This window comes from Ochotona princeps, chromosome 6, assembly GCF_030435755.1.
Source record: "Ochotona princeps isolate mOchPri1 chromosome 6, mOchPri1.hap1, whole genome shotgun sequence".
NCBI lineage: Eukaryota > Metazoa > Chordata > Mammalia > Lagomorpha > Ochotonidae > Ochotona > Ochotona princeps.
This window is the reverse complement of record NC_080837.1, coordinates 14,969,264-14,984,759: the sequence shown is the minus strand read 5'-3', so window position 1 is coordinate 14,984,759 and position 15,496 is coordinate 14,969,264. Positions and strand designations below refer to the sequence as shown.

The window sequence follows — 15,496 nt, the reverse complement described above, 5'->3', positions numbered from 1 at the left end:
GAGTCAGCAAACAAGCTGGGACTCAAACTGGCACTCCAATACCTGACACAGATGTCCCAAGTGATGTCCTAACCCACAGCACCAAAAATGCCCACCCCATCTTTTGGTTCATTGAAATTCTCTTTGAATGTGTTAGAATAATGACAAAAGTCAAAGGATTAAACATTGAGGTGCAGGGGTAGAAAAAGATTTAGACTATTCTCATTTCTTAGAAAACTGGAAATAATTGTAAGTAAATAAGCTCTGACTTCCTAGAAAGTATTGGCATGTTATTATATGAGGGGTTCTGCTGAGAGAACATGAGAAAAATCATTGTAGAAGGCCATTCTTGTGCTGGGACTTTAGGGAAGGAGAAAGGCCTTGTAATGGCTAAATGAGGTGCATGTCAGGATACAGGAACACAAGCTGTCATCATTATTTCCTTTTTAGTTTTAACACACTGACACTCCAGAGCACCCCAACTTTTGTGTGCCTGGGTAATCTAAAAATTCATTCTCTCCACTTGCCCCTGATCTTGACTTCAGCATTCAGAAATTGACTGTCTTTTCCTTGCCTGTTGAACTCAAGCCAGGAAGCAGTAAATGAAGTTGCAGTATGTGCTAGCATAGCATCATGGCTGGTGCTCTATGAAGTTAAAAAAAAAAAAAAAAGAAGAAGAAGCTGTACTACCTAAAGAATCTCAGAGTCCAGTCAGAGAGACACACTTAGTGCAATTACAACATGTGGTGTCCTGTGATTGGAGAAGGAGCCGGGAGTACAAAAGGTAATCCTAACATGGAGAGGTGCACAAAGACTAGCCTAGGAAGGCTCAAAGTGGCACTTGGATTGAGGCATACAGAAAGGAAAGGGCAGTGCTTTGTGAGTAGGACACAGGAACACACATGAAGAACCGTGGAGGAAGCAAGCACAGGAGGACCCTGGTGGCCTTGGAGGAGAGAAATGGGAGGAAACTGAATAGCTAGAGTTGGAGGGGCAGCGTGGGCCTGCGTAAAGTTTAAATTCATCTTCTTAGAGTGCATGAGGCCATTAGAGGTTTTTCTGTCAAATTGTGACATGACAATATGTCATTTTATAAAAATTAATCTGACAAGGCTCTTTAGAACACATGGGAAAGAACGCAGCTTAGGGAGAAGAAGCAGTGGCTGTATTGCCATAAACACCCACACATTCATATACCTGTTTATTTTTCTTCCATTTGCTTGACAAACTTTTACCGAACAACTACTGTTTACCACGTAGCACACAGTGTTAGATATCAGGGATGTGTTTATTACACATGGACCTTGTCCTTGTGTTCAGAGTTCAATCTGGGGTATATGGATCTAGATCAAGATGGTGTTAGGGGGGCTGAAAGCTGAAATTGACTTGAGGCTTTTGGAAAGAGCCTCAGTGCACGTAAGATTGTGCAGAGGTGGAATGGGTGACCCCTCTTGGGCGCTAAGAGCATGGAGGAGTTAACGACCTGAACTGACACCTGAGAAGTCAGTGTGAGGGGAAAGAGCTCACTTTTGGTTTTGGTTTGAGTTTACTAGGACCTTCCTGATGCAGATGGAGCTTGATTTTGGGAAGATCCTGAAGCAGGTGGTATGTGGTTCTGGGAGAGGAGATAAAACGCTAAGCCCAAATGTCTTCAAAAAGCTGTGTTTTAGTTGTTGTTGTTGTTTGTTTGTTTTTAACTATTTATTTTCACTGGAAAGGCAGATCTGCAGAACGAAGGAGAGACAAAGATCTTTCATTTGCTGGTTCACACATGGGTTACAGTAGCCATAGCCAGGAGCCAGGTGCTTCCCCCTCCCCAGCCTTCCACATTGGTATAGGGTCCTAAGGGTTTGAGTCATGCTCTCACTGCTTTCTCGGGCCTCAGGGAAGGAGCTGGATGGGAAGTGGGGCTGCCGGGACATGAGCCAGTGCCTATATGGGATGCTGATGCTTCTAGATGGAGGATTAGCCTGTTAAGCTATTGTGCCAGCCCCCAAAATGCCATTTAAAAAAAAAGACAAATAAATTTAATTCCCGTGTTGTGGCACAGTGAATTCAGTCACTGCCTGTAACACTGCCATCCCAGATGAGCACTGGTTTGAGTCCCAGCTACTCCACTTTAATCCAGCTCTATGGTGATAGACCTGAGAAAGCAGTCAAAGGGGGCCCAAGTGCTTGTGCTCCTGCCATTCATGTGAGATACCCAGACAGAGTTCTAATCTCCTGGTTTCATCCTGGCCAACTTCTGGTCCATCATGGCTGTTTGAGGAGTGAACTAGCAGGTAGAAAATATCTTTCTCTTTCTCTGTAAGTTTGGCCTCAAATAAATAAATTAATGAAACAAACAAACAAACAACAACGACAAGCCCCTAAGTAATAAGGCCATAAACCCACCACATGAGTATGCTACAGTCCTTTCTGAAAGCAAATGCATTAGCCTGCCGTCTCAGAATGTGTCCAGAGCTGCAGGGGACATGAGGGATGCAGCAACACCCTGAATATTAAGCTGTAGTACACAGCTCATAGCGTTTGGCCTAGCTGTTCGGTGGCTGAGTGGGATGCCTGCATCCTGTAGCCAAGTGCCCAGCTATCCTCATGCTTATTCCAGCTTCCTGCTAATGCACAGGGGCGGGGGGTAGGGAGCAGCAGCAAAGGACTTCGATCCTCACCATCCGTGTGGCAGACCCAGCCTGAATGTTGCAGGCATTTAGGGATGAACAGGAAGATAGAGATCTCTGTTTCCTGCTGTCTCTTCCAGGAAATCTCTTGTTTCTTTCTGACAGTGTCCTCACATCACCCCGTGGCGTGCTCTTGCTATCACCTGGGAGGTGGCTCCCCTGTCAGTGAGAGCACAGGCCTCGGGTGATGATTCCCAAACTTTGGTTCGCAGTTCCTTCCCACTGCTTTCCAGAAGGGGTCCTCAAAACTGCATCTGAACACTTTTGGCATTTCTGATGCAGATGATCTTGTGATTGGGATCCCAGCAACGAGCATGACAGCTGGCAGTCACATGGAGGCTGCACTTCTGACTGATCAAATTCCCTAGCGCTTTGAAGGCTTGGGCCACTGTGATGTTGACCAACGGTCAGGATCTTACAGTCCATGCTGTCATTAACTGCTCTTGCGATGGAGATGGCATGTCCCTGGGGAACAACCCCCAGCTCTATCCTCCTTTGACATGACAGCACAGTTCTCTGATCCCTGAGAAATCAGCATTGCCCGGGTACTCAGGGGCTTCACGCTATGTGTGGGCGTCCAGGAAGTTAGAAAAGTTTATTCCAAATTACTGCTACTCCTGTGTAATAGTATAATATGAGAAACTGTAACGTGATAACAATAGATTTTAAAAACTGTCTAGGACAGTTTTATGGACTATGCCTGCATGCTAGTCTTGGGGAATCAAGGAATAGGATATCAATATTTGATACCCTATTGAGGGTCACTTGGACATATTGTCCTTTCATCTTTCCTGTAAGTTTGAATTATTTTTTTAAAGATGTATTTTATTTTCTTGAAGGGCAAAGTGACATAGAGAAGGGAGGGGATGAAAATGCCCATCCACTGTTTCACTCATCAAAAGTCCATAATCGCCAAGGCTGGACCAGGCTGAAGCCAGAAGCCAGGAGCTTCCTCCAGGTCTCCCACATGGGTATAGGGGCCCAAGTTCTTGAGCCATCCTCCAGTGATTTCCCAGTCACATTAGCAGGGAACTGGATCAGAAGTGGAGCAGCCAGGACTCCAACCAGTGCCCATATGGAATCCTGGCATTGCAGGCAATCCCTTAAGCTGTTATGCCACTGTGCCGACCCCAAATTATTATTTTGAACATAGTAGCTGAAGCTCCAGGAATTATCCCAGAAGATGTCCCAGGAAATAAGGAGAGATATCCATGAATCTTTAGATGAGTGTGTTTGTCTCAGTAACCTGTCTACTAGAAGCGAATTACAAAATACCCTAAAAGTTGGCAGTAAAATTATGATTAAATCCATTCTGACCCATGTTAATGTTATTTATAGCTATGAAAGCTGATATTATTGAATAAATTCCAAAGACATGAAAAACTTGTCACAGTAAATATTGAGATAAGAAAAATTAGGATATAAAATTATATCTAAATTCTCTTTAAGGGGTGGGTGTTTGGTGTAATGGTCAGGACAGTGCCTAGTGCACCCATATCCACATCTGAGTGCCTGGTTGGAGTCCTGGCTGCTACACTTCTGACCCAGTTTCCTGCTGACACACACCCTGAAAGACAGCAGCAGGTGATGTCTCAAGTTCTTGAGTTCCTGCCAAACCACTTGGGAAGCCCCGATTGTTCTGGATCTTTACCTCCAGCCTGACTGTTGTAAGCATTTGTATCTGTCTCTGTCTCTGTCTCTGTCTCTCTGCCTTTCTAATTAAAAATAAAAGAAATACATATTCACTTTTTGACCTGTAATCCATGGAGGCAAAAGGATTTTAGGAATGTACCCTGGGACTCAGTTTAGGAAAGATTGTCTTTCCTATGCCTCTTGCTAAGTACAGCAAAAACCCAGGACACTGTGCAAACAAACCAGACAAGACTCTGAAAGAGGCAAGGAGAAGGCAGACCTGCCAGGGGCCTTGGAGCACCAGCCATGACACGGTGGGGGCTTCTCAGGTTTTCATTTTGCCTCATACACCCCATGTATGACTAACTTCAATTTTCTTTGCAAGAAACTTCTTTCTTTCTCCTCTTCTCTTCCTCCTCTTCCTCTTCTTTCTAAGATATATTTATTTTTATTGGAAAGGCAGATTTATAGAGAGAAGGAGAGACAGAGAGGAAGATCCTCTATCCCCTGGTTCATGCCCCAAGTGGCTGCAATGGCCAGAGCTGTGCCGATCCGAAGCCAGGATCCAGGAACTTCTTCCACGTCTCCCACATGGGTGCAGGTGCAGGGTCCCACAGCTTTGCACCATCCTCAACTGCTTTCCAAGGCCATAAGATGGGAGCTGGATGGGAAGTGAGGCAGCCAGGGCATGAATCAGTTTAGCCAATTGGGCTGGGCCCAAGGGACTTCTTTCAAAGTTTCTTGCAAAGAATATCTTAGTGTATGTTTATCTGAGGTTTTCCTGATTTCTTTTTCACTTTTAAAAAAAGTTTTTTAAATTTATTTTATCTGAAAGAGAAGCAGTGAGAGAAAGAGACAGAAAGACCAAATAACTGCACCGCAGCCAGAATTGGGATCAAGCTGAAGCCTGGGGCCAGAAACTCCATCTGGGCTGTCCCAGTGAGTGTCAGGGTTCCACGTGCTTGGGCGCCTGCATGGGAGACTCAGAAGAAGCTTCTGGCTCCTCCTAAGTTTGGTCTGGACATTTGAGGGAGTGAACAGCAGTAGATGGAAGATTTCTCTCTCTTTTTTCTCTTCCCTTTCTGGTCTCTATTTATAATTTTGTTATTCAAATAAAAGAATAACTCTTTAAAAAAAAAGGTAGACTCTGACCCGTGGAGTTTTTTCATCCATAGCCCTGTGGATGGGTGGATGTGGAGGTAAGGTGTGTGTGGGGATAGTGGGCTTTGGGAAGTATTCTGTACTGCTATAATTAGGGCTCAGTCTTTTTTTTTTTTTAAAGATTTTATTCATTTTATTACAGCCAGATATACACAGAGGAGGAGAGACAGAGAGGAAGATCTTCCGTCCGATGTTTCACTCCCCAAGTGAGCCGCAACGGCCGGTGCGCGCCGATCCGATGCCGGGAACCAGGAACCTCTTCCGGGTCTCCCACGCGGGTGCAGGGTCCCAATGCATTGGGCCGTCCTCGACTGCTTTCCCAGGCCACAAGCAGGGAGCTGGATGGGAAGTGGAGCTGCCGGGATTAGAACCGGCGCCCATATGGGATCCCGGGGCTTTCAAGGCGAGGACTTTAGCCGCTAGGCCACGCCGCCGGGCCCAGGGCTCAGTCTTTTTTTGGTTTTGTGGCCCTGAGATGTTATTGTCATGTGCTTTTTAACATGTCTGCCTTCCCCACTCTACGTTTAGAAAAGACAGGAAGGTGATAAGTGGGTGCAGTTAGACAATGGCCTCTTTCCAGGTCAGATAAAGTTTTGGGAAAATAAGTTTCTTTGTTGAAAGTCAGCTTTTTTAGGTTATCCTCCTTATTCTTTTTTTTCCCCATCCATTTTTTATTATATTTTTGACAATCTTTACACAATTAACTAGGGTGGAAAGGTTCAGCTTTCATTATAGAGAAAAGAACAAGGGAGACTCTCAGGCAGTATTTCAGAGGAAGGTTCTCTCCTGGGATGCTCATACTGAGAACACAGCCAAGCTCACCTAAAGGATGGGACCCTCTACGATGTATCCTTGGCCTCCAGCCAGGGACCATACCCCCAGCCCTTTGCTCCCTGTGAGCTGTGAGTCTGTGATTACCACCCCCCGCCCTGCCCTACCACACACACACACACACACACACACACTGACATACACACTCTAGTTTTCAGGTTCTGGGTTTGTCCTGTCTCTGGTAGAAGGAGAGTTGTAGTGTTTGTTTGTTTGTTTGGCAGTTTTCTTGTTGTAAGGATGGGAGTGACAATGTCTAAGCAGTTTATGTCTTAGAGTAACATCAGAAGCTCATAAAAGTACCTTTTTAGTACTAATGTTATGAAAGTAGGCATCACTGTGGACTCAAAGTTTTATTGATCTTAATTAAATTGATCATGTTAAAGAACTGCCTGCCTTTAAATTAAAAAAAAATAGGTCAATTAATTTAATTGAGAGGCAAAGTTACAGAGGAAAAAAAAGAGAAAGACACACAGAGAGAATCTTCCATCCATTGATTCATTCTCCAAATGGCCACAGTGGCCAGGCCTGAGCCAGGCTGAAGGTAGGAGCCTGGACGTCCATCTTTGTCTCCCATGTGAGTACAAGGGCTCAAGCTCTTGAGCCATCTTCTGTTGCTTCTGCAGTCATTTTACTGGACAGCTGGACCTGAAGTGGAGCAGCTGGGATTTGATCCAGCACTCATACAGGATGCTGATGTGACAGGTGGCAGCCTAACATACTATACTACAAACACTGGCCCCTGAGTTGAAAACTGAACATTCCCACCATTTTATTTTGTTTTTACAATGTTCTGCCATGGAGTAGCCCACTGTTTAATAGGGAATTTCTTTAAACATCTCTGATCTTTAAATCTTAACAATTATATAACAGAGCAGAAATTTAAAGCATAAGAGCATAAACTGCGTAGTGACCTTCATTTTGAAGCTATTTAACACTGGCTATCCTGTAATTGAGTTTTATTAGACAAAATGCAGCATTAATGTATTTTTCTTTTCCAAGGGATGTTTTATAGTGTAATAATTCTGTCAGTTGTTAGTCATATAAACTCAGTCAGGGATAAAGCTTTTTAATCCACGATATAATGGCCTTTATCAGACTCGGAAATTCTTCTACTAAGTGAAACAGCTGCAATGTTATGATGGTAAAAATGCTACAGATTGGTCTGATTTATGGCAATCATTGATAGAATATTTCCTGTAAAACTAATCTTAACTATGAAGTTTTAACAAGAAGCTTTGAAGATACCAACTTTGACCTTACATTCTATTGCTGTTTTCTTAGGCTGCTTCCAAATGTCATTGACCAGAAGTTGTTTGTCTTCCCTCTGGACTCTGAGGTTAAACTCTGGCGGACCCAGAAACAGCAGAGTTCATTTCCACATGTGCGTCCAAAAACAAAGGTATGAATGCAGCAATCCACAGGCACAGAGAATCGGTCATCGGCAGCCAGGGGCTGGGGAGAGGGCAGGTTGGGAGCTGTGTCTAGCAGGTGCAAAGATTTTTTTCACACCGATGGAGAGAATGTTCTGGAATATCCCATGGTGGTGGTGTTGGTACAAATCTGAGAATACAGCAACTAGCATTGCGTTATACATTTAGAAAAAGGCAAATGTTATGGTGCAAGAATTATGGTTGAGTAAGGCTATTCAAAGATCCTTAAAGGCTAAAGGGAAGAAACCTACTTTGTATTCAAAAGTGCAAAACATAATGAATCCAGAGATTTATTCTCCCATTTCATGCTTCTGTTGTTTCAGATATGTTCATAGCTTAGTGTCTGCCAAAAAAAAAAAGTGCTTTCTTTAGAAAACAAAACAAATGAAAACACAAAGGCCTTCAAAGTTTTGAACAGAGCCCTAAAAAAGGAAGCTTTTGAGTTCATGCAATTGAGTTCATGAGGTTTCTGACTTTGCCCCTGCTGGCTATTGTCTCAATGTCATTCCTGTTCCCTGCCTGTCATGGTCAGGTTAGGCTGCCAGAGCAGGAGAGCAAAGTCAGAGTGGCTTAAACAATGTACTCAGGGATGCAACACATTAAGCTGCCATGCTGCCATGCCACTTGCCATGCTGGAGTCTCATCTAGACTCACTGGTTTGAGTTCCAGCTTCTCAATCCAGCTCCCTGCTAATGCTTTTGGGAAAACAACAGAGGATGGCCCAGAAAATTGTACCTCTGCCATCCCAGATGGAACCCTGGGCTCCTGGCTTTGGACTGGCCCAGCCCCAGGTGTTTCAACTGCACGTGGAGTAAACTAGTAGATGAAAGAATCTCTCAGCCTCTGACTCTCTCCTCTGCCTTTCAAACAAGTAAGTACTTAAAAAAAGAAAACAAAACAATTGCTTGGCCAGCATGCAGCTTAGCAATGTTAAGCTGCCACCTGCAGTGCAGCTTCACATAATGAGCTCCAGTTGGAGTTCTGGCTGCTCCACTTCCTAACCAGATCCCTGCTAATGAATCAGGACAGCAACAGAAAATTCTTAGGCCCCCGTCACCCATGTGGGTGACTCTGTTCGAATTCTAGGCTCCTGACTTTATCTGGCAAAGGCTTGGATGTTGTGGCTATTTGGGGAGTAAACCAGTGTGTGGAAGACTCTCTCTAACTCCATAACTACTTTTCAAGTAAATACATTTACCTTAAAAATAAAAGCAATAGCAATTTATTTCTTACAGTTCTAGGAATTGAAGTGCAGGATCGAGATGCTGGAAAATTCAGGCACTCTTCTTACTGTATCTTCATTCATATGTATGTATATACATATGCATATATATGTACACCATGATTTTGAGTACATTTAACATTATCTGTCCTTCAGTTTGGTTTTATTAGACAAAATATATGCATTATGCAATTATATAGAATTACTTTAAAGTGCAATAATTTTGCCAGTTGTTAGTCATAAAAACTCAGGCAGCTGGTTATATACGTATCTGGGGAGAGGGAACAGTCACATTTGCTTTTGTAAGGGCACTTCATCCTCATGACCAAATTACTTCCCAAAGTCTGTGCCTTCTGGTATCATCACAAGGGTTTGAGCATAAGATTTTGAGGGGTACACGTTTGGTCCGTAGCACTCCTGACTCGCAAGAGTAATAATAGCCCACCTCTTTTGGGTACCAGGTATGCTTGTCAAGGCTTTGGACATACTAACTTCAGAACACTCCTAGAAGAAGATGGTATCATTATCCTAATTCTATTGTTGAAGAAGCTCAGGTGCAGAGATGTGGCCCAAGAGAATCGGGCTAGTAGGTGATCTTGTTTTAAAATGTCTTTATTGAGATATAATTTATAAACATAAAACTCACCTTCATCACATTTACCTCAGGTTATATTTAAATAGTGGGTGGCATAATCCTGTTTTGAATATCTGTATTTCTATCAAATGATAAGCTTAACAAGCACAGTGTTCAATTGCTGTATTATGCCAGGAGGAGTTCAATAAATATTTGTTAAATGAGCAATTGATAACAACACAGGCGCATCCCCATGCAGGCTCCTCTGCACTATGTGTGCAATCCTCTCCTGCCTGTCATCACACTTAGTATATGGGGGCTGTTCATGCCCCCTCAGTGGACTGCCTGCTCCATGGTTGGTACAGGACTGTTGGAGGCACATTGGATAATGGGACTGATCCATTCCCTGCTCTCCCACCACAGGAAGCCCATCAATAAGAAAAAGCCAGATAATAATAAAGGGTCTGATGAAAGTAAAACAGAATGCTGTGATAAATGGACCTTCAGCTTCCCGTCTTCTCTTACCACTGTGCTTCCACACTGCCTCAGTTAAATGTCTGGGATTTAAAACAACAACAACAGGGCCCGGCGGCGTGGCCCAGCGGCTAAAGTCCTCGCCTTGAACACGCCAGGATCCTATATGGGTGCCTGTTTGTGTCCTGGCAGCCCTGCTTCCCATCCAGCTCCCTGCTTGTGGCCTGGGAAGGCAGTCGAGGATGGCCCAAAGCCTTGGGACCCTGCACCCATGTGGGAGATCCGGAAGAAGTTCCTGGTTTCTGGCTTCGGATTGGCGTAGCACCGGCCGTTGCGGCTCACTTGGAGAGTGAATCATTGGACGGAAGATCTTCCTCTCTGTCTCTCCTTCTCTCTGTATATCTGACTTTGTAATAAAAAAAAATCTTTAAAACAACAACAACAACAAAAGACTTCCAAGAATCACAGGACAACCGGAGTAGGTCCACAAAAAAAGTGATTTTTGAATAGAAGCCTCCAGTTTCCAAGAATAATGAATAAAATTTCTGAAATTGGGACTATTATAGAAATGTGTCACTGCTATTCTTGTCCTAGGAAAAAGTATAACAATGGCCAGATAACTTATTTCCCCTAAAGAGTTTCAAATCCTGGCAGTGATGAAACAAATAAGCACGGCCCAACTGTGAGTCAGGATGAGGATCATTTAGAGAGGGGTATGCACCGTTTTCCCCTCTGACTTTACCTCCAGGACCTGAATCACTATTGTGCTTGTACTTTTAATATCAATGACATCTGCTCGCAAACACGTAGGCTTGAGTCTGTGCTGTGAAGTCAACGTGTGGCTTCAGTAGCTGTCACATATGTCCTCTACATCCGAAAGCTTCGAGGATCTGGTAGCTGTGAGAGCCAGTAGGACATGACCACCTCAGGTAGCTCCCCTCCAACCTTTTAAACTAGCCCCAGTCGCTTCTCTAAGCACTCTTCCCTCCCCCAAAGCAGTGGCTGCTTTTGGAAATTCACACCCAAAAATCAAAATTGACAAACAGGAAGTCTTATGAATAAGACCTAACACCAATAATGGTGTACTAGTATTCTTTAATGTTTGAAAATGCACATTCAGAAATAGTTATACATGAAAAAAATATACTGATTTTTCACTTCCTGAGGATTTCCCTCTTCATAAAAAGAATCAGGATGAAATATCAGTAAATGGAATCAGAAGGCAAGGTCCTGTTTCAAGGTCTGCAGGCAGCTGTGTAAAATGGACATAGATTCCATTTTTGCTAATGCAGTCCTCATTGATTTGTCTCCTCTAGATTCAAGGGTCATACCCATGTGTTTTAGTGAGTGAGAAACCTACCCTAAAGATGTGAAAGCCAAACTAATTATACCATCCACATCCTTAGCCACACTGTCCAATCCCATGTGATAGCCAGGGACAACAGAGGCTGAGAGGGTGAGCGTAGGCAGGCCTAGCAGATGGCTGCATGGGAACATGCTTTTATGGGCAGGGTTCACGTCCAACAGAATAGAGCCCCTGGAGGCTTTTGACAGGCAAGTGATACAATTACATTCGTATTTATTTATTTGTGAAATATTATGTTAGTTAACAGTGTGGTGAAGACAGGTGCAATGATGTCATGAAGAGGTAGTGATGGTCTAAACACAAGCAGTGGCGAGGAAGGGAGAGAGATTCCAGAGTTAGGAGCTCAAGTCTCAGCAGCTGAAGGTGAAAGGAAAGTCAAGGCCAGGGCTAAGATGTCACTTCAGGCAGCTGGTGTGAGTCGGGGCTGCTAGGCACCGAAATGGGGAAATAGGATGTTGTATTTTTTATTTGGTTTTGAGGATGGAAAGAGATGGTTCAACTGAGATCATTTGAAGACAGTTTCACCAAAAGAGATTTTGCTCAAGTGGAAAAGAGGGTAGAGGGAAATGAGACAGTGTAGAGTACTCGGGTTTAGCCATTGTCACACGTAGCCAATTTTAAGTGTTAAGGAATGAAGGAAGGGGATTCCTCAGAGCATGCTGCTGTGTGCTTCCCAGAGCCCTACCCTCACTCCCTGCTCCACTCAGGACTGAGGTACTCACTCTCCTTGCTGCTGAGGGACCACAACAGGAGATCCTTCCGGGCCTATGCCTGCCCTCATTCTGGCCCCTCCCAATGACTGACTGATAGGAGTACAAGTCTAGTCCCTTGTCCTAATTTGATATAAAAATAAAAGCCATACCTCCAGCACTTCCCATGTACCGACTGAAGATCTTTCTTTTTTCTTTTTAAAAAAGATTTTTTTGTTGTTTTTGTTGGAAAGGCAGATTTACAGAGAGAGAAGGAGAGACAGAAAGATCTTCCATCCACTGGTTCATTCCCCAAATGACCACTATGGCCAAAGCTGAGCTGATCTGAAGCCAAGAGTCAGGAACTTCTTCCAGGTCTCCCTTCTTTGTAGGGTCCCAAGGCTTGAGCCATCCTCCACTGTTTTTCCAGGCCATAGGGAGGGAGCTGGATGGGAAGTAGAGCAGCTGGGACTGGAGCTGATGCCCATATGGGATCCTGGCACTTGTAAAGTGAAGATTGAGCCACTGAGCCATCGTGCTGGGCCCCCAGCTGAAGATCTTATAATTGCACCATGATCCCACCTCTTCCTCAGCCCATTGCTACATACGGTCACTCCTCACCTATGTCTGTCACAAGTACTTCCCCAGGAAACCTGCAGCAATGTCTGTTCCAGAATCTATTTCCTTGGAATTCAAACTAGAACAAATGATTGAGTTAACTGTTGGAGGGATCTGGAGAGAGAGAGAGAGAAAGAGAGAGAGAGAGAGCAAGCAAGCTGTGGAGGGAGTGCAGCCAGTGGTAACTGTGACCTTTGAGGGACACAACACGGTGTGGGGCATCCCACCTTGGGTGCTCCTGAGGACAGGGCCAGAAGAATAAATATCCCAGCCTCATGCTCCTCCCTTCCAATCTCCGTCCTCCCCTTCCCCAGGGCATATAAAAGATGTGCGGCACAAGGTGTATTCCTTTTTGAGAACCACTCATTTCTAAGACACAGGTGAGGAAAGTGACGGTGTACTTCCTGTCCCAACCAGAGGATGGCATCAGTGAGAACTTCAGGACAAGGGTAGACCACTTTCCCTTGGCCTAGGGGAAATTCATTCATTCATTCATTCACTCATTCATTCATGTATGAAGTCATTCAGTCACTCTCTAACTTGATTGTTCACTGGGCAGTAGGCTTTGTCCTAAGCAAGGGAGAACTTGTCCAACAGAACGTATTGAGGGAGGCAAGAAGGCAGGTAGATGCTTTTGTTGATAGTCTGAAACAGAGAGGAGTCCTGTGTGCTACTGTGCCATAGAGAAGAGGCTAGCTTGGTGAGGGAGGGAAAGGCTACCCCTAGGCAGTGATGCCAGGGCTGGGTGACAGCTAGGTAACCTGGCGGAAGATTGGTGTTTACAGCAGAAAGCATGAGCCAAGCATGATCATAAACAAGGGTTGGGGTGGAGGGGAGCCCAATGACTTCCCTGTGTTAAAATGTGGAGAGTTGTTTAAAGACGTGAGGCTGAACACAAAATAAAGGAGGGCCAGATTGTGCTGCAAGTTACTAAGACTGTCTAATGCGAAGGAGTCTGAATTTATATCAATGGCAGCTGAAAATTTTTCTTTTTTAAAAAAAAGATTTTTTAAATTTTTATTAGAAAATTAGATATACCAAAAGGAGGGGAGACAGAGAGGAAAATTTTCCATCTGATGGATCACTCCCCAAGCAGCTGCAATGGCCAGTTTTGTGCTGGTCTGAAGTCAGAAGCCCAGAGCCTCTTCTAGGTCTCCCATATGGGTTCAGGGTCCCAAGACTTTGGGTCATCCTTAGCTGCTTTCCCAGGCCAAAGGCAGGGAGCTGGATGGGAAGTGGGGCTGCCAGGATTAGAACCGACCCCCATATGGGATCCCAGTGCGTGCAAAACGAGACCTTTAGCCGCTCGGCTATCACACTGGGCCCTGCTGAAGACTTTTCGAGAGAGAATTGAATTTTAGTGGTGAGTTGGAAAGGCCTTTATGTCAGTGATGTGGAAAAGGATCTGGCAGCAGATGAAGGCCGACACTAGAGACAGCCCCAACCAGCGGCGTGGCAGTCTGGACCAGAGCTGACAAGGGTCCACATGATCCCGTGGCCGTGGGTGTGAGGAGAAAGAAACGGGTTCTCAGTCCTGTTGTGGTGACAGGGAGAACTAGCAAGGCCTGGTGATTGATTGGGAGGTAAAAGAGAGGGAGAGGGCGAGTGACAGCTCACAGGTGGCCAGGTTGGAGGACAGTGACCCCGTTCATCAAAATGGCGAGCATAGGAGCAGATGAGATGGGGTGGGGCGGTCGGAGCAGGAGAATAAGATTGAATTCTCTTCCAGACATTGTTGAGGCAGGAATGCCTGAGGAAGCTCCAAGTGTAAATATTGCATAGACTTACCTGCAGTGTGAAATGGAGCTCAGGAAATAGCAGAGTGACCTACAGGTTTGCTCTAATGGACATGTAGGGGATGTTTCAAAGGTTTCCTTAAGGAAAGCGCCAAGCAAATACAATCGGAGCAGTCTTCGAAATTCCTGGTTTTCCTTGGATTGTAAGATATCAGATATCATGAGCTTTTTGTATATATACAAAATATAATGGAAAATAATTTTAAAATACTCGAGTCTGTTCCCTGAGATTTGCTATGTTCCTTTATTTCTGCATCTGCAATAACTTTTTATTTTAATGCTGCAACCAAGTGGGATTTTTTAAAAAGACATTTGAAACAAAAATTAGAGATCCTAAATTTAGCTTAAAATTTAAGCAGCAGTGGTCCTGCAAGGGCACAGTGCTTCACTGTGGTAACGATAGTGTAACAGATTCTTACGTGTGCATGTGACTGAATTCTCAGTACACAGTTGTGCCACAACTTCTTCATATTGACTCACAGGTTTGTTGTGGTCCCAAAGATTAAAAAAAAAACCCAAAAGCTGACTTGAGAAATGTTAAAACCCGAGAGTACATTTGCCATTAAAGAGAAGAAATACAGTAAATACCTTAAGAGGCTTTGCACTTAAATCTTTCAACAGTTTCTTTTGTTGGAAGAATTCTTGGAGATTTTCCCCGTGATTGCCTTCACAAGCAGTTTGTGAAATATGAATTCAGCTTAGCGGCTCTGGGGTACCGATTACATTCCAGTGTGTGCTAGATAATACACACATGACCCCTTTCCACGGGGGACTGAGTTGAAGGGTCTTCCTCCAGGAGCCTGGGGAAGTGTCAGGGAGTCCTGGGGATTGTCACAGTGCTTCGGGCAGTGGCGGGGAGGAGCACTGCTAGTGTTCCATGGCTAGGAATGCTGTACTTTTTGCGAATGCAAGGGACATTGTGCACAGCAAATGCTGTATTTGTCCCCACATCCACAGCACCCGCCATGAACAGACACAGTGGCTTTTTTGTGCCAAGACCCATCACCACGGAAGGGACACAGTCTTTCTCCGTCACTCTGGGTGGT

The 15,496-nt window shown here is 44.5% G+C and overlaps 1 protein-coding gene across 7 annotated transcripts in view; it reads left to right on the top strand.

Annotated features, from left to right (window-relative positions):
- IQCH (IQ motif containing H) overlaps window positions 1–15,496 on the top strand; it is a 187,602-nt gene that overhangs the window by 10,998 nt on the left and 161,108 nt on the right. For all 7 annotated transcript variants that reach the window (XM_058665635.1, XM_058665632.1, XM_058665630.1 and 4 more), the window contains exon 4: window positions 7,563–7,680. In XM_058665635.1, the coding sequence (XP_058521618.1) occupies window positions 7,563–7,680 (118 nt within the window). The remainder of the gene's footprint in view (window positions 1–7,562; window positions 7,681–15,496) is intronic.